This window comes from Bos javanicus, chromosome X (assembly GCF_032452875.1).
Source record: "Bos javanicus breed banteng chromosome X, ARS-OSU_banteng_1.0, whole genome shotgun sequence".
Lineage (NCBI taxonomy): Eukaryota > Metazoa > Chordata > Mammalia > Artiodactyla > Bovidae > Bos > Bos javanicus.
The window spans coordinates 57212141-57231009 of NC_083897.1; the positions used below are offsets into that span (position 1 = coordinate 57212141).

Here is an 18869-nt window from a genome sequence, read left to right on the forward strand (position 1 = left end):
ATGGGTAAAATCATATGATATTTGGGATTTACTTTAAAGTACTCTAGGAGGGAATAACGATAGAAGATTGGCAAACTGTTGGTAATTATTGAAGTTATGTCATGGGCACATAGAAGTTTTAGTTTATTCTTCTCTTTTTGAAAGTTTTTATAAAACACAGTTAAGGAAAAATAGAATACCTGGGCCCTATCCCAGCTGAATTAAATTAGAATCTTCAGTCGGAGAAGGCAATGGCACCCCACTCCAGTACTCTTGCCTGGAAAATCCCATGGATGGAGGAGCCTGGTAGGCTGCAGTCCATGGGGTCGCTAAGGGTCTGACACGACTGAGCGACTTCACTTTCACTTTTCACTTTCATGCATTGGAGAAGGAAATGGCAACCCACTCCAGTGTTCTTGCCTGGAGAATCCCAGGGACGGGGGAGCCTTGTGGCCTGCCGTCTATGGGGTCGCACAGAGTCGAACATGACTGAGGCGACTTAGTAGTAGTAGTAGTAGCAGGCTTTAGTGGTTTTAAAAGTTGAGCTTGAGTAGTTTGTAAAACTCCTCCAGGGCTTACCTGGTGCCTCAGTGGTAAGGAATCTGCCTGCGAATACAGGAGACATGGGTTCAATCCCTGATCGGGGAAGATCTCACGTGCCCCAGAGCAACTAAGCCCTTCTGCCACAACTATTAAGCCTGTGCTCTAGAGCTAGGGAGCTACAACTACTGAGCCCACGCCCGCTAGAGCTCATGCTCCGCAACAGGAGAAGCCACCACAGTGAGAAGCCCTCAAACCACAACTAGAGCGTAGCCCCCACTTGCTGCCACTAGAGACAAGCCTGTGCAGTGACGAAGACCCAGCACAGCCAAAAATAAAGTAAATTAAAATAAATAAATCTTTAAAAAATCCCTCCCCCAAATAGTTCAAACTTGCAGTTACAGTTGAGAATCACTATCATGGAAAATAAAGTCAAGATTCAGATAGATCTGGACAAGTTAAAAGCTCAGTTGAAATCAATGAGATAAAATTTAGCATAGGTAAATGTAAACTGTATTTATTTTTTTTTTTAATCAACTGTACAGGACAGAGAATACCTAGGTTGGTGCTTGTGTTTGTGAAAAAGGTCAAAGTAGGTTAATTTATCACAAGGTTAGTATGATGGTAATATGACATCATGACTAGAAACCTAGTATGATCTTTGACAGCATTAATAGAACCATGTAGCCTACAGTATAAAAACCCTGCATTTGTTCAGATCTTATCTCATATTCAGGTTTGAAAGACACATTTTGTGAGACTTTGACAAATATGTATGTTAAGAGAAATAATAAGAGACTCAATCTCTTACAACAAACAGATGAAAGAACTAGGTATATTTTAAGCCAGTAGATGAGAAGAATAAGCACAGGGAGACAAGAAAACTATAATCGTATTAATAACATTTAAAGTCCTACCATATTGAATAGAGCATATATTTTGTATGGCCCCAAAGTTGCAAAAGTAGTATTTACCCTAAGGAAGACCATCATTTTCTATTTTTTAAAAGTGTGTAAGAAATACTTTCATTTTTCTATCGTAAAGGTTAAAAAAATGTTCATTTCAGAAAATATGTATAGGTGTGAAAAAGAAAATAATGACTACGCATCATCCTGCTGCCCAGAGATAACCACTGTAACCCAGATTGGCTACCTAATGTATGCGGCTCAGTGCAAAATGAAAATGCAGGGGGAAGAAGAAAGAAAATGTGCAGGGCTCTATGTTAAAAAATTAAGAATTTAAAGATGTAACAGCAGAGTATTAAAGCAAGCATGGGGCCCTTCTGGCATGAGGCCCTATGGACAGGTCATAAGCTCATGAAGCTAGCTTTAATTATATAACATCTAGAAATTTACAGTTCACCCTTCAACAACATGGAGTTTGAACTGAATGGGTCCACTTTATATGACTTTTTTCCCCAGTGAATACAACAGTATTATACAGTCTTCAGTCTGTTGAATCTGTGGATGTGGAGCTGCAGACATGGAGGGCTGACTATGAAGTTATATGCAGTTTTGACTTGCGTGGGGGTCAACACCTCTAACCCCCTGCGTTGTTCACGGGTCAATTGTAAAAATATTTTAGAAATAAGTTTCTAATTAGTAGACATTCCCACCAATGCAATAGGCTCCCTTGGGATAACTCTGGAGTTAAAAAGGGAAAAGCTAGGCTTCCAATCAGGGATACTGTAGAATAGATGAATGTGTCGGTGGTTGGACCATATGACATGCTAGGATATTTTTTCATCTCTGACATCAATGATGCTCTATCTCTATCCATTCAAAAATAATTGGTTCATGAACAGTTCATTACCCGCAAGTTGTCTGTTTTTTGAAATCATAAAACCTTGCTTTTTGTTATCTTGCTGTATCATTTAATAAAAAATATTTCATATCAACTATGGCGATGGTTTCCTTTAACAGGGTGTAGAACATTACCTTACTCAGCTATAGACATTCAAAAAATGATTTTTGAGTTTCTTGATATTTTTAACTCTCTTGTTCTGTCCTGCAGCTGACAGACAGTATTCTGTTCCCAATTTACTATTGCTATGCATGCGTGCTAAGTCACTTCAGTCATGTCCAGCTGTCTGTGACCCTGTGGACTGTAGCTCTCTGGGCTCCTCTGTCCATGGGATTCTCCAGGCAAGAAGACTGGAGTAGGTTGCCATTGCCCTCCTCCAGGGGATCTTCCCACCCAGGAATTGAACCTATGTCTCCTGAGGCTCCTGCATTGCAGGTAGATTCTTTATCTCTGAGCCATCAAGGAAGCCCGTTTCTATTGCTATAGATCTTCCTATATGTAGGCTGATTCATGACCTTGGATGTTCAGGCTATCAGATGATAAACCTCTATTTATATGGAAAAGCAACCCAAAGTTCTCTGCTTATTTTCTTGCACTTCTAGAACCCAGACATTGGTACATATTAATTCCTGAATGACTTGCAGGGACTTGATGATGATTATAGCTTAATAAGCTTCAAGACTTCCCCAAGTGACTTGAAATGTATTGCACTAGCTTCCAAATTATTTTTTGCATGGTTTTGCACTAGCTCCCAGGTTTAAAGCACTTACCAAAACTGACCAGTTTCCTTTCTGCATAGTGTAAAGCACTTATAATCTTGCAAACAATTCTGTTGCAAAAACAGTGACCTTTCATGCCAGTGATTTTCACTGCTTTGTTCCCAGTCTCAAACTTTCTATCGAAGAACTAATTTTTCTTATGTTACTCAGAAATAATGATCTGTAGTCTCTCCTTTCCTTTCTGCCTCCTCACACATCCACACTCCATGTTAACTTTCAGCTGAGCCAAACTTTTCTTTACCTCTTTGTTCTTTTTCCCATTCTTCTAATACTGCTTTTTCTAGTGTATATGAAGAAGGAAATAGACTTTGAGCTCCTTTTCTTTGAATTGTGGCAAAATGTGCAGTAAATAATTTTCCTTGCAAATTTGCAAAAACTTTTTTGAAAGCTTTTTTAGAACTTAAATTCATGGGAGCCAAATCCAGCAGCTTAATAGTGCTGTCTTTAATGAATGCTTTTATTTGAACTCCTTATTTTGACAATTTTGTTAAGTCATTGCATGTTTATTTATATAAACAGGCATTCATATACATGATTCCATTTTTTCAATCTGAAGATAGTTCCCTCTTTTGGTTTTCTTTCACTGCCTCTTTTTAGTATTTTCACTTTCCCATCTTTAAAATGAAAACATCCTCCCTTTTTTTTCTATTTCCTGAATAATTTCAGTTAAGTTGCTCTGAAGAGCTATCTGCATATGTTTAACTCCCACTTTTCTTTTTCACCAGCTCCCACTTTTCTTACTTTATCCTAATCTCTTAGCCAGATCTCCAATTTCTCACAGTCACTTTTTCATACTGAGAGTGATAGACTTATTTTTCCTTTTATCTCCAGCCCTTCAGTAATTCCCTCATTAGTTGACATAGAATCACTTCCTGTATCTCACGTCTTCATTCCAATTCTCTCTTCCCCCGTACCATCTCTTTCATAATATTTGTCTGGGTGTTCATATTTCTTTTTCTTAGTCTTCAATTCATATTATAACTTTTTCATATCAGATAATTGCTTTTTTCTATAATCTGCACATGTTGTGATTGCCAAAATCTTGCTTCTAAGACTGCCCTTTAAGACTGCTAATTGATATGCTGTATTTGTGACCCCTGTTTTTACCAATTCCTACATCTCTCTCCCACCCTTTCCTTTCACCTGAGCTAAGTTTCTCTTTATTTCTTTGTTTTATCTTCTACTCTTCTAATTTACTTCCCTCTATGCTTATAATAACTCCCTACCTCACATCTGCCAATGTACCTATATTCTCATTCAAATCTTGCTTGAAATCTTAACTCCTTTTAAGTGGGTAAAGATAGGAAAATAGCCAAAGGCCTGTTTTATAGTTGAGTTATTTTTTTCTTAAGTCTGTATGCTAAATTAAAGAGGAATGCCTCATAAAGTAAAACCAACACTCAACCAGTCAAAGCTTCCAGAAAAGAAAGATTGATTTATGTTTCTCAGCCATCTCACTGATAAGTTAACAAATTTTGCTCCTGAAAGTTAGGGATAGAAACCTAGGGGTAGAAGACATGGTTATTGTCCTCAGAGAACTAATAATCTAGGTAAGGAGGCAAAATTAATATACATGAAGTACTTAGAAAGTAGTTGTAATAACTAACCTAATAATCAGAATGCTGGGTTGTATCATACAGACTTTAAGTGCTGTGTATAATCAGAGACAAGGGAAGGCATAATTGCTTGGGGTTGCCAATGAAGATTTCATAGGGGAATTGGGTCTTGAAGAAAACATAGAATTTGGATTAGCCACACTGGGCTACAAGACTTCCATTTACATTTCTAGGTAAAAAAGAGACTTGCTTAGCAGAGACTTTTTAAGTTTTATTTATTTATTTATGTTTGGCTGTATTGGATCTTTGTTGCTTTGCATGGGCCTTTTCTCTAGTTGCAGAGAGCCCAGGCTACTTTCTAGTTGCAGTGCCCAGGCTTATTTTGTTGCGGAGCATGGACTCTAGGGCACATGGGCTCATTAGTTGTGGCTCTCTGGCTCTAGAGCACCGGCTTAATTGTTGTCTCACAAGCTTAGATGCTCCATAGCACGTGGACTCTTCCGGGACCAGGGATAAAACTGAGGTCTCCTGCATTGGCCGGTGGATTTTTTACTACTGAGCCACCAGGGAACCCCAGACTTGCTATGCAAAGACTTTAAGGGAGAAATTAGGAAAACAGGAAACTTATTCTAGGAGGAGTAGGAAATATCAAATAATTAAATTGAAGCTAAATAATCAAAACCTTGAATTTGAAATTGAGGAATTAAATGTTAAAAAGAAAAAAATCCCCTTTAAGCATTTTAATTAATCAAGATTTTTATCTTGTTAAAATCCATTGTTTTTCTTCTAGTAATAGCTAACATTGAGTCTTACTATGTGCTAACATTGTGCTAAGTGTTTTATGTGTAATAATAACTCATTTTATCTTTCCAACAACCTTTTGTGGTAGGCTCCAGTTTTACCCCCTTATTTTACAAATGAGAAAGAAGAAAAGGTAAGTACAACTGGGTCAAGTTGACACAAGTTAGTACTAGGATTCAAACCTAGGAAATTTCTGGTACTAGAATCTACATTCTTATCTGCTTTATACATAACCTTGTAAAGGAGGTAAATAAGTGCTACAAATATATCATGAGGTTTAGACAAATGAATCTGACATATTATTTTATTGAAAGATAGTTTTTAAAGCACTCCTGACACTGGAACACTGTAATCTCTTCATCCCGATTGTACTTTTTTCTTTAAGAAAAATCTCTGTAAAGAAGCTTTGAGTTAGAAATTTAAAAAAAATCCGTTGGTTGTTATTCATGTGAAGCAATATTGATTTTATCTCTTGTAAGATCCTTGTTTCAACAGTCTCTTTATTACAACAGGACTTTTGGTTGGGACTCTTGATTCAGTCTTAGACTCTACTGCAAAAGTAGCTCCATTTCGCATCCTACATCAGACACCAGATTCTCAAGTTTACCTGTCAATTGCATGTGGTGAGTATGTTTTTTAAAACATAGAATTCAAACAAATAAGGATCTTAAGGAACTGAATATTTAAATTTATTTATACTCCCCAGTTTTTAAAAATTAATTTTTATTGGAGTATAGTTGACTTACAAATAGAGTCACAGATGTAGAAAACAAATGAGGTATATGGGAGGGTGAAGGATAAATTAGGAGATTGGGATTGACATATACACACTACTATAAAATAGATAACTAATAAGAACCTACTGTATAGCACCGGGAACTCTACTCAATACTTTGTAATGACCTATATGGGAATAGAATCTCTCCAGTTGTTTTAATTTAGAATTGAGTTAAATGTGCAGCTCTACTTTGAGAGACTAGAAAAATATCTATTTAAGAAGGATTACAGATTTTTAAAAAATCAATTAATATGTGAGACCTGAAGCATGTGTTCTGGCAGTGTTGATTCTGAGCAAATTTTGGTCAGTGCTACTGCTAACCTGACTCCTTTCTTAAACTCACCTTTCCTGCTTAACCCAACTGCTAGGAAGATGAGAACCTCCCCCATGAAGTTCTTTGTTTCATCTCTAATAATTCAGATGAGGAGAATCAAGCCCAAAACTTAAAGGCTGATCTCTAAGAAAATATAAGCCTGAAAACCTGAACAAGGCATCATATCCTTGAAATATGAAGGGATAACTTACACGTAGTGCAACATATTCATCCATGAATATGTTCAAATGCGTCCATATTCAGGTGGTTCAGTTTCTTCCACATGTATCTATTGTGGTAGAAAAGGAATTAGGATGATTCTTCTTAACATAGCAACTCAAAATTAAGAAAAAATACAGTGATAGTTGTTACTTCTTTAATGATGCCATTACAATGTTGGTCTAAATTAGAATCTGAGATTTATGGTTTTTTTTTAATGTTGAAAGGTTGCCTTTTTCTGATTCTTTCTTTCTTCTCCCCCTCTCTTTTTAAAGTAGATATACTTAAAAAATACAAAAGCATGTGAACTTCTGGACAGTTCATGTGTGTGAACATATAACATACAATTAATTTTTAAAACTGTGTGGCTTGTTTTTTGCATCTCCCTCTCAATTTCCTTTAGTGTTTCTGATGAGTGTTTTCTCTTGACTCTTTCAAATTGAATACCATTTAAACTAAATATGGAAGATACTTGCTGACATCATGAGATGTCTATAACCTCAACTCTAAGTTGAGTTGGTTGAAATTATATCCTCATTTCTTAAAAAAAAGGATGAATATACAACTTACTTCCCAAATTAACTTGATGCAGAAACACAGTGCATGTGTGTTCAGTTGCTCAGTCATGTCTGACTCTTTGTGACCCTGTGGACTGTGGCCTGCCAGGCTCCTCTGTCCATGGTATTCTCCAGGCAAGAATATGGGAGTGGGTTGCCATTTCCTCCTCCAGGAGAGCTTCCCGACCTAGGGATTGAACCTGCATCTCCTGCATTGGCAGGCAGATTCTTTACCTCTGAGCCACCTGGGAAATGCACAGAAATATAGTAGTTACCTATTAGTGAAGCTTCCTTATACCTAAAGGGCCACAATAAAGGCCTTAAAATTTCCCCATGGCTTTTATTTGTGGTTCATTAAAGAAAGTTATTACACATGGTGTGATGACTTGAGTAACATGAATACAGTTCTAACTGATCTGTAGGAAATAGGCAGTTTTGCAGTGTCAATACTTTTTTAAAAAATTATTTTTGGCTGCCACTGGGTCTTCGTTGCTGCATACGGGCTTTCTCTAGTTGCAGTGAGCAGGGGCTACTCTTCATTGCAATGCAGACTTTTCATTGTGGTGACTTCTGTTGTTGTGGAGCACAGGCTCTAGGTGCGTAGGCTCAGTAATTGCAGTGTGTGTGCTCAGTAGTTGTGAGGTATGGGGTTAGTTGCTCCACTGTATGTGGTATCTTCCCGGACCAATGATAGAACCCATGTTCCCTGAATTGGCAGGTGGATGACTTCTTAACCACTAGACCACCAGTGAAGCCCATCAATACATTTTTTAATGTATCACTCTCCATATGTCATAAAACATACTTAGAAGTCAGGATATTTCTTTTGAGTGAGATTTGTATAATCTACAGTGCTAGGGAGATCCTATAACTATGTTGGTTATAGGGGAAAATTGATAGATATTAAAATATTAAAATGTTCTTCAAATCAAAGCAACCCAGAGTTAAGTTTAATAACAATGCAAGTACTCTGTCAATGCAAGTACTCTGACCCTCAGTAAACCACCTAACCTTGATTCAGCAGATCACAAGGATTTAACCTTGCTATAGGATTTCTAATCTCTTTTATAAAATTTCTGTAAGTTGACTAGGCTTTTTAATGAAAGAGCTGACTGAGAGAAAGCTCCATAAACACAGTTGAGATCCGTGTTTATGCAGTGTGCATAGAATTGTCATATGCGTGCTGTTTTCAGTCACACAGGCACAGGGCTGACTGTATTATTTGAAGACCAAAGATTAAATTATGTATATTTATATTCTAGTACTCTATATATTTGGGCTTCCCTGGTGGCACAGATGGTAAAGAATCCGCCTGCCATGTGGGGAACCCGGGTTCAATCCCTTGATTAGGAAGATCCCCTGGAGAAGGGAATGGCAACCCACTCTAGTACTCCTGCCTAGAGAATCCCATGTACAGAGGAGCCTGGCAGGCTACAGTCCATGGGGTCGCAAAGAGTCGGACACGACTGAGCAACTAACAAATACACACGTACACTATATATCACGGCTTCCCTGGTGGCTCAGCAGTTAAGAATCCGCCTGCAATGCAGGAGATGCAGGTTTGATCCCTGAGTTGGGAAGATCCCCTGGAGGAGGGCATAGCAATCCACTCCAGTATTCTTGCCTGGAAAATCCCATGGACGGAGGAGCCTGCGGGCTACAGTCCGTGGGGTCACAAAGAGTGAGATATGACTGAGCGACTGAGCACACACTCGATATATTCTCTTAAAAGAACTGGTTACTGTAGGTACCAGTTACTGGCACCTTGTTTTTAAAATTTTGTATCTTTTCTCGAATGAGTTGTATTTACTTAACTAGTGTTCATACTCACACTTAAGGATGACATGGAGAATAAACATTGTGTCCTGTTCCTTTATGATGATCATTTTTTAAAAGAGCAAATATTATTTTATAGCTTTTTAAACTAAGCTTATAAATATCAAGAGCAGTTTTTTTGTGCGTGTGAAGTTTTCTTTGAGTCTCTCTTTCTCTTTTATTATTAATCAGGTGCTGACAGAGAAGAAATAACCAAACATTGGGAGTGGTTAGAAGAAAATATCATGAAGACCTTATCTGTGTTTGATTCAAATGAAGATATTACTAATTTTGTACAAGGAAAGATAAGAGTAAGTGGCATGGATATAGTTTGTAGATGGAATACTAAACTCTTCGACCCTTTTATTTGAGGATGAAAGTTGCATAGAAGCTCATTGTTTTACTGGCACCTTTCAGGACTGGCAGAAGCACACATATAAATATCAGAATCAGAGCTAAAGAGAGTTGTAAACTTAGTGGTTATTCTTTGGTGCCCTTGTGAGTGCACTTAGGGATATTTTCATTTAAGAATCTCTTTGAATGAACCCTTCACTCAATCAAAATAATATTTAGCACCTGTATTTTTGGTAGCTTTTTTTTTTTTGAGGCATTAGGAAAAGATTAAATTACGAAATGGCAAATTTAAAGAAATTTAATTACAAAATTAAAGAGGATCTGCTCACTTCTGTCGTAAGAGATGTAGGTATGTGTGTGTGTGTATACACAGTTTTATTCAAGGAACTGTTTAAACATGTGAGGTATATTTTTGTTGATGGATAATTATTAATTTTCAGAAATTATTTTGTCTCCTTTAGGGATTAATTGCTGAAGAGGGAAAACATTCTTTTGCAAAAGAAGACGATCCTGAAAAATTTCGAGAAGCCCTTTTGAAATTTGAAAAATGTTTTGGTTTGCCAGAGCAGGAAAAGTTAGTTACCTATTACTCGTGCAGTTATTGGAAAGGACGGGTTCCTTGTCAGGGTTGGCTATATCTTAGCACCAATTTTCTGAGCTTCTATTCTTTTTTGTTAGGATCAGAAAGTAAGTGGTTTCTGTTGTTTACTATGACTTTGAATTTACAAACTCACCTATCAACTTTGTGATGGTATTAGGTTGCATGTAAAGTAGTAGAATAGATATTAAAGGTAATTAAACTATACATTTAAAAGTTCACTTCATCTGGGGAAGAATACTTTTAGGACTGGTTGTTTAACATAAGAACCATTTGAATTGTATATAGAATGCCTTGCCTGCTGTGGGAAGCAAATGAATATTAAATGATGATGGTGATCTGACATATCCTTTTTTTCCCTTGTTCTAAACTATGCACTTTCTTCAATCTATATTTAAATAATTGTTTTAAACATACAATACACAATATGTGTAGTAATCATAGTACCTAATGTCCTACAGCTACAAAGAAGAATCAAGCAGTACTGTTCATAGCATATGTATAGCTTTTACCCCAATAGTTATATAATTGTATAAATTGAAATACCAAATTTAATATCAGGTTTAAATATCAAATCAGAAAAAAAGATTAAAAATTATTTAAAATTAGGGACTTCCCTGGTGAATTATATCTGTTCCTAAAATCAATTGTTGTATGTTCATTGTTATGCTTCAAAATTTAAACTAATCTCGAACTCAAAAGCATTTTAGTTGTTCATAGCATTTTTTAAGTGACTATTGTTTGTTTTGAAAGACCTGATTGATAAACATTAATCAACATTGAGAAATTTAATCATATCTGCTTATAACTCTAATTTGCAGTAAAACTCATTATCTCCTGGGATGCAGTCTCAAAACTTGAAAAGACTTCAAATGTCATACTGACAGAGAGTATTCATGTGTGTTCCCAAGGGGAGAATCACTACTTTTCAATGTTTTTACATATTAACCAAACATACCTTCTTATGGAACAACTGGCAAACTATGCTATAAAAAGAATTTTTGATAAGGAAACATTTGATAATGACCCAGTCCTTGATGATCCTCTACAAATCACTAAAAGGTATTCAAAGCTTAATTAATATTTATTTTTAAAGTATTGTTTGACCAAAGAATGGTGGCATTGAATAACATTAAAAGATGAATGGATAAAAAAGTTCTGATACATATACACAATGGAATATTACTCAGCTATTAAAAAGAACACATTTGAATCAGTTCTAATGAGCTGGATGAAACTGGAGCCTATTATACAGAGTGAAGTAAGTCAGAAACAAAAACACCAATGCAGTATATTAATGCATATATATGGAATTTAGAAAGATGGTAACAACGACCATATACATGAGACAGCAAAAGAGACAGATATAAACAGACTTTTGGACTTTGTGGGAGAAGGTGAGGATGGGATGATTTGAGAGAATAGCATTGAGACATGTATATTATCATATGTGAAATAACATGACCAGTCAAAGTTTGATGCATGAAACAGGGCACTCAGAGCTGGTACACTGGGACAACCCAGAGGGATGGGATGGGGAGGGAAGTGGGAGAGGGGTTTGGGATGGGGTACACATGTATACCCGTGGCTGAGTCATGTTAATGTATGGCAAAAACCACCACAATATTGTAAAGTAATTAGCCTCCAATTAAATAAATTAATTTTTAAAAAGTTAACTGTTCTATGTTATATGATAGTTTTTCTTTGGAGTAATCACTGATGTGTGAGTTTTTAAAGTTTATTCATATGCATTTCACAAATAGTATCCTCTCTGAGAAATTTAATGTTAAGAAGTAATAGAAGTTAGATTTGAAAATTATTTAAGATCTCAGTAGGATTTGCTCTGGAGTGCTTTTAGAAACATAGAAGTTTTTGTGTGCATGGTTAGCCTGAGGAGTAGCCTAGATAGATTTAAAGCTGAAATTGTTAAATGTATTGTTTATTTTTAAACACATTTTATAGGTAGTTTCATTTTTTCTTTGTTTACAAAGTTTTATTGATATATAGTTGATTTACAATGTTGTGTTAATTTCTACTATATAGCCAAGTGACTCAGTTGGCTATACATATATTTTTTTTCACATTCTTGTCCTTTATGGTTTATCAGAGGATACTGAATATAGTTCCCTGTGCTATACAGTAAGATCTTGTTTATCCATCCTATATGTAATAGCTTGCATCTACTAATCCCAGACTCCCAATTTTTCCCTCTTCCAACCCTCTCCTCCTGAGAGTTTCACATTTTATTATAAGGATAAGTTAGTAGAATCAATGGAACATGAGCTTTAGAATAAGATTAGAGCAACCCTGGGAAAAGTTGTAACCTCTCAGGACCTCAGTTTTCTCATCTGTTGTTTGTACCTCAGAGAGCACTTGTGAGGAATGAGCAATATAACATGTAAAGGACTTTGTAAAATATAAAGCACTAGATAAATAGTAACCATTATTAGTGCCTGCATCAGAAGTATCTGTCTTATGGCTGTTTGCCTCTATATTTGGTTTGCTGAAACCGACCAGAGCCCTTTCATCCTGCTCAACACTCAGAACAGTTGACTGAAATGAGTGTGCCAAAGGGGAGAGGATCCAGAAATAGCTAGTGAGAAGAGCTTCTGACAAGAAGGATGAGGGTATAGACTGTATGGGAAAGTGTAAATAAGAGAAAGCTAAGCTGCAGTCCTGTGGATAGACCAGAACTAGTAACCTGGATGCTGTGTGATTGTTACATAGCCCTAACCTAGGTACAGGTGTTCCTCTTGGCTATTCTTAACCCATTCCTAAAATCTATATACATAAGGGTTCCCTTTGTGAGCCTTCTTACTTTTCTGGAAATAGATCGGCAAGGTGAATTTGTTTTACACCTTACTATCAAAATTAGGTCCCAGTGTGCATGATTTAAACTCTATAAGGATTAAGAATATAATTTATGTTATGTTATAGTGAAGCATTTGTTTATATAGGTTGTTTTGATTGGCCACCCTAAGCATAAACATTTTAGCTATTTTATTTCCCTTAAAATATCCTAAAAGGCCACTTATCAATGAGTTATTCATAACCAAGTCTGTATTTAAATGAGATATAGTAGATTCATTTTTGTCTATGTGCATTTTTAAAAGAACCTACTGAAAATTAGGGCTTCTCCTGCAACTCAGCAGTAAAGAATCTACCTTCAGTGCAGGAGACATGTGGGTTTGATCCCTGGGTCTGGAACATCCCCTGGAGGAGGAAATAGCAACCCACTCCAGTATTCTTGCTGGGAAATTCCCATGGACAGAGGAGCATGGTGGGCTGGAGTCCATTAGGTGACAAAGAATCGGACATGACTGAAGTGACTGAGCACATGCATTGAATATCATATATATCTAAATCCTTTTCCCTAGTACATTAAAAAAAAACAGATCATTTAGACTTCGTCTCCAAATGACATTTTTAAAATAAAATGGAATATCTATTGCTTTGGTTTATTGTTTTTACAAATATGAATTATAGTAGCTAAATTCAGTGTATATCCTTCCAGACCTTTTAATGCATGAATTAAAAAATATTTGCCAAAAGCATGAATGGGATTAAACATCACATATTATGCTACAGTCTACTTCTCCTCTTAAAATAATATATTGCATACATCTTTTCATTCATATAAAAAGATCTTATGTTTTTCAATAATAGTGGAAAAACCCACCAAATTGCAATTTAAGTGAGGTAAAAATTGTGAGTCTCTGCTCATATTTATCAGAATTATTTTTAAAAGACATGGTGAACTGCCACATATTCAAACAGTATATGCTGGAAGGATAAATTTAGTTTTAACTTTTTTGGCTTAGAGTTAGAACTTGCATAATTTACTCACTACCCCAGATGGCTTTGCTGCTTAGCTCAAGTGTTTAATGCCTCTAGAAAAATTGTGCTATTTTAAGCAATTGTTTTTTATTTATATATTTATGTGTCAGTTAACAAGTCATCTGTATTTATTGACACCCATCCTGTGCCCAAAACTGTGAAAGCACTGTTTTATTGTGTCTCTACTTTGAATTTTTTAAACATTCGTTTAGATTTTGGCTTCATTTGATTTTAATGTTATTTTTATGTACTAGTCTTCCCGTCTAAATTTTGATGCCGTAAATTATCATCATTTTGTTTAAACTGGGTAACTCTCTTGATTTTCCTGATAACCAGGTGTAAAAATTATTATCTTCCAAGATTGGTTTTAGCCATATTCACATATGAATATAATAATAGAATAATCTCCTAGCAAATCACCCTTTAACAGATGGTTTGAAGACCTACATCATCTCTAGCTGTTGTGCATTGGAATCTACTAATAATACAAAACTGGAAAAGAGAACAAATTGGTTAGGAATCAGCGTGTTTCTTTCATTCCATAATTTGTTGAAGAGCATAGCATGTAGTGTTTAATCGTTCTGTTTTACAGTGCACTTAATCAGTGTAGACATGTGTACACTTTAGAAGGCATCATTTGAGCCCCTTCTTTTTTTCTTTCCTATAGAGGTCTGGAAAACCGAGCCCACAGTGAGCAATTCAGTGCTTTTTTTAGGCTGCCCAAAGAAGAGACTTTGAAAGAAGTACATGAATGTTTCTTATGGGTACCATTCAGCCACTTCAACACTCATGGAAAAATGTGCATCTCGGAAAACTATATCTGCTTTGCTAGCCAGGATGGCAATCTGTGTAGTGTAATCATTCCATTACGAGAGGTAAAGTAAGTTTAGTTGCATATCAGTTTTTAGTTCAAAAATGTTATCATTCACAGAGTAAAATACCCTTTAATTTTGTAAATTATTAAAAACAATGTGCAACATCTTTTTAGTAATTTTTAAATAATCTTTTTTAAGTTCCATAATATTCTCCAGGATAAGAGTACCATTCCTAAGGATAAGAGTACTAGGATAAGAACCTTAGCTCTTATTGAAAATGAAAACAACTAAAAGTTTATGTACAACATAAGGGTTTGGGGTGATGCAACATAGAGTATAATCACTCAGACATTTATGACATGAATACCAAAACTTACACTATCACATTTGATATATATACATGGTCAGAAAGAAAAGAATTGATAGCTTTTCTATAAGTCAAAAATCAGTTATCAGTATTGCAGCATTGAATTTTTACTTTGGTCATTTTTAAAGGCTACATGTTAACCTTTCCCTTAAGAAGTGAAATAACTTGCGCTGAGATTGCTTGTATCAGTGATACTACTAATACCCAAAGTCTATTCCTTACTAAGTCCTACCACAGACCAAAACTTGTTGCCACAAAAAACAAATAATAATAAGCTAAGCCATTTTGCCTGACCTTGTCAAAAATGAGAAAAAAAGTGATTCACTTATGTTTTCATCCCCCAGGTCTTAGCTATAGATAAGACAAATGATTCCAGCAAATCTGTCATCATTAGCGTCAAAGGAAAAACAGCTTTTCGCTTCAGTGAAGTAAAAGAATTTGAGGAATTGGTGGCAAAGCTCAGGCTCAAGTGTGGGGCAACTTCAACTCAATATCACGATATTAGCACAGAGGTAATTATATACCAATCAAATCATTTTGAAAAAAGATTTATGTTTGTGTGGTCCCCTCTTTAAAAGGAACTCATAGTACCTTTCCTATTTATACTTATGTTTAGTTTTTATAAGATGAATACCAAAGAAATTGTATTCTCTAAGTTACCATCATAAAGCAGAAGTGAAAATTAGGGACGTTATCATTTTTTAGGAATTCAGACTTTTAAAAAATTATCTTGTTATTTTTCTTGACTATATTTGTTGTTTAATCATATATACATACCTTGTACTTTCATATAACATGGCTTTTAACAACTCAAACTATGTTTGAGAATTCAATGAGGCATTAAAAAAGGACTAATTGCTGTAGGGAGATGGTCTGATAATCTTTTTAACATCAAGCAGGTCAGCCTTATTTATATAATCTGGGCCAAAGCAAAATAGTGACATATCTATTTACTTGTAAAATATTAGACAAGGCAGATATTCTTGGCAAAAGATAATTAAAAGCCTGATTTTGATGTTTGTCTTTTATGGAAATGTAGTTTCAATTCAAATTAATTTTTCTTTTTCAATCTCATGTTTTAATAGATTGATAAAACATTACAACTACTTTTATTTTAATTAAAAATTCAAAGAAAAAATCAACATTGGCTTCACTGGCTATATTATTTTACTTGATTGGATTATAGAGGCTTTTATTTCTTCCCCTAGAGCAGAGACTGAAAATATTATGCTAAGTCAATGAGAATGCAGAATTGACAAGACTGACTCTCTACTTGATAATAGAAAAGTGCAGTGAAAGCATATAATTAAAAAATATGTATATATTTCAGTTTAAGAGTTGGACATGACTTAGCGACCGAACAACAACAACAGTCTCTGTTCCAGACACAGAACCTTCATGTTGGCCATTTAAGAGTTTTTGTGCCCCAACTTGCTAATCTTTCATTCTCGTCAAATATATATACCCACAGTATACGACAGTTTGATGTGAGGACATAAGTAAACTGATCAGTCTTGCTCACATATTCTTGCTTATCTCACTTTTGTTTTTCAGTCCTAAGTCCATTTCAGATTCAGTCTCTGTGTTGGATGTAACGCTCTGTTTATCTTTCCCTTTCCTTTAATTTATCTGTTTATCTTCAACCTGAATACCTGGAATTTTTTCCCCTGAAAATTCTCAGATGCATCTTAATAGTTGGATATGCTCAATTGTCAAGAAAGGATTTTGTTTCAAAATGAGTTTGCCGTCTTTTCAGATGTATGTCAAAGTTCTAAGGTTTTCTAGTTTCTCTTACCCATTTTTAAAGATTTTAACAAAGATATGTACGAAATACCAGTTAGTAAACTGGCTTGCTTGGAAATGTGTTTTTTTTTTTTTTTAATTGACAGAACATTCTATTTTCACTTAAGATTTTTATCTTCACCGTGAGGAGGAATATTAACTTGTTTTACTATAATCTGTATATGTCTAGCTTTATTTTTAAACTACATTTTAAAAAATAGTAAAGAGAGCTTTTTAAAGAGGAGCTGGTTCCATTTGATTTCTAAATGACAGACATTGTAGTTATTTTATAGCTACACCTAGCATACTGAAACAAAGAAAAAATTATATTAAAAAATTATACACAAACAAGTCTTTTTATTCTAAATCTCAAGGAAGTCTAAATCAACAAATCTAAATATGAATACAAGAAGGATTAGGAAATTTTTCCCATGAGTATATCAAATTGTGAAGCAAAGAACAAATGCTCCCAGAAACAACTGGGAGTATGCGTAAGTATCAGTTCTGTCTAAATTTTTTAATATGTCAATTAAAATTCTCCACATTTTGTTAAGTTAAAATCCAGGTGTATACACAGGTTTTGAAATTTTCCAATCAAATGCTTAGAAAACACATTAATCTTTTATTTTTTATTAACACATATACTCAAGAAATATTACCAGATATGATAATTTTTCAGAACTATAATAAGTGAAAAAAAAATGGGCCCTTTTTAGGTTAGTTTTAAGCAAAGTGACTTAAGAGGGAAAGTACTGCTAAAGATCCTTCACTTGATGCTTTGCAACTACATTGTAAGTGGATCATGGAACTATAGAATGTCAAGAAGAGGTAGAAATTGAGCTGTGCATTGGAATGTTTAAAAGGGCAAAATCTACAGATTATTGAAGTGTTTATAAATATACTTGTTTCATTAGTTTTCATAACCAACCCTATCTAACGGCTTCCTTATCCTCCATGATAATGCAGATAAGAATAATACTTTAGGGCTTCCCTGGTGGCTCAGTGGTAAAGAATCTACCTGCCAATGCAGGAGACAAGGGTTTGATACCTGATCTGGGAAGATCCCACATGCTGTGGAGCAACTAAGCCTGAGCTCCACAACTTTTGAGCCTGTGCTCTAGAGCCTGGGCGCTCTAGAACCCATTCTCTGCAACAGGAGAAACCACTGTAATGAGAAGCCCAAGCACTGCAACTAGAGAAAAGTCCATGCAGCAATGAAGACACACCACAGCCAAAAATAAATAATTTCTTAAAAAAGAATAATCTAACCCACACAACTGATGTTTTCTTTGCCTTGTCAGAATAAAGTAATATATTTTCTGTAGCTATAATGTAAATTAGAGATGCTTAAGCTGTGTGGATTTCAACATTTCTTGTTGTTCATTTGCTAAGTCATGTCTGACTCTTTGTGACTGCATGGAATGCAGCATGCTAGGCTTCCCTGTCCTTCATTATCTCCCAGAGTTTGCTTAAACTCATGTCCATTGAATGCCATCCAACCATCTCATCCTCTGCCATCCCCTTCTCCTGCCTTAAATCTTTCCCAGCTTCAGGGTCTTTTCTAATGAGTTGGCTCTTCACACCAGGTGGCCAAAGTATTGGAGCTTCAGTATCAATCCTTCAGTGAATAATCAGGGTTGATTTTCTTTAGGATTGACTGATTTGGTCTCCTTGCTGTCTCAGGAGTCTTCTCCAGCACCACAATTCAAAAGCATCAATTCTTTGATGCTCAGCCTTCTTTATGGTCCAGCTCTCAAATCTGTACATTACTACTGGGAAAACCATAGCTTTGACTATACAGACCTTTGTTGGCAAAATGTTGTCTCTGCTTTTTAATGTGCTGTCTAGGTTGGTCATAGCTTTTCTTCCAGGAGTAAGCTTCTTAATTTCATGGCTGCAGTCACCATCCGCAGTGATTTTAGAGCCCAAGAAAATGAAGTCTGTCACTGTTTTCATTGTTTCCCCATTTATTTACC

The 18869-nt window shown here is 35.5% G+C and overlaps 1 protein-coding gene across 3 annotated transcripts in view; it reads left to right on the plus strand.

The window, feature by feature from the left end:
* Positions 1-18869, plus strand: part of TBC1D8B (TBC1 domain family member 8B) — an 84113-nt gene that overhangs the window by 21189 nt on the left and 44055 nt on the right. For all 3 annotated transcript variants that reach the window (XM_061409355.1, XM_061409356.1, XM_061409358.1), the window contains exons 2-7: positions 5971-6081; positions 9333-9451; positions 9956-10181; positions 10914-11154; positions 14597-14804; positions 15456-15623. In XM_061409355.1, the coding sequence (XP_061265339.1) occupies positions 5971-6081; positions 9333-9451; positions 9956-10181; positions 10914-11154; positions 14597-14804; positions 15456-15623 (1073 nt within the window). The remainder of the gene's footprint in view (positions 1-5970; positions 6082-9332; positions 9452-9955; positions 10182-10913; positions 11155-14596; positions 14805-15455; positions 15624-18869) is intronic.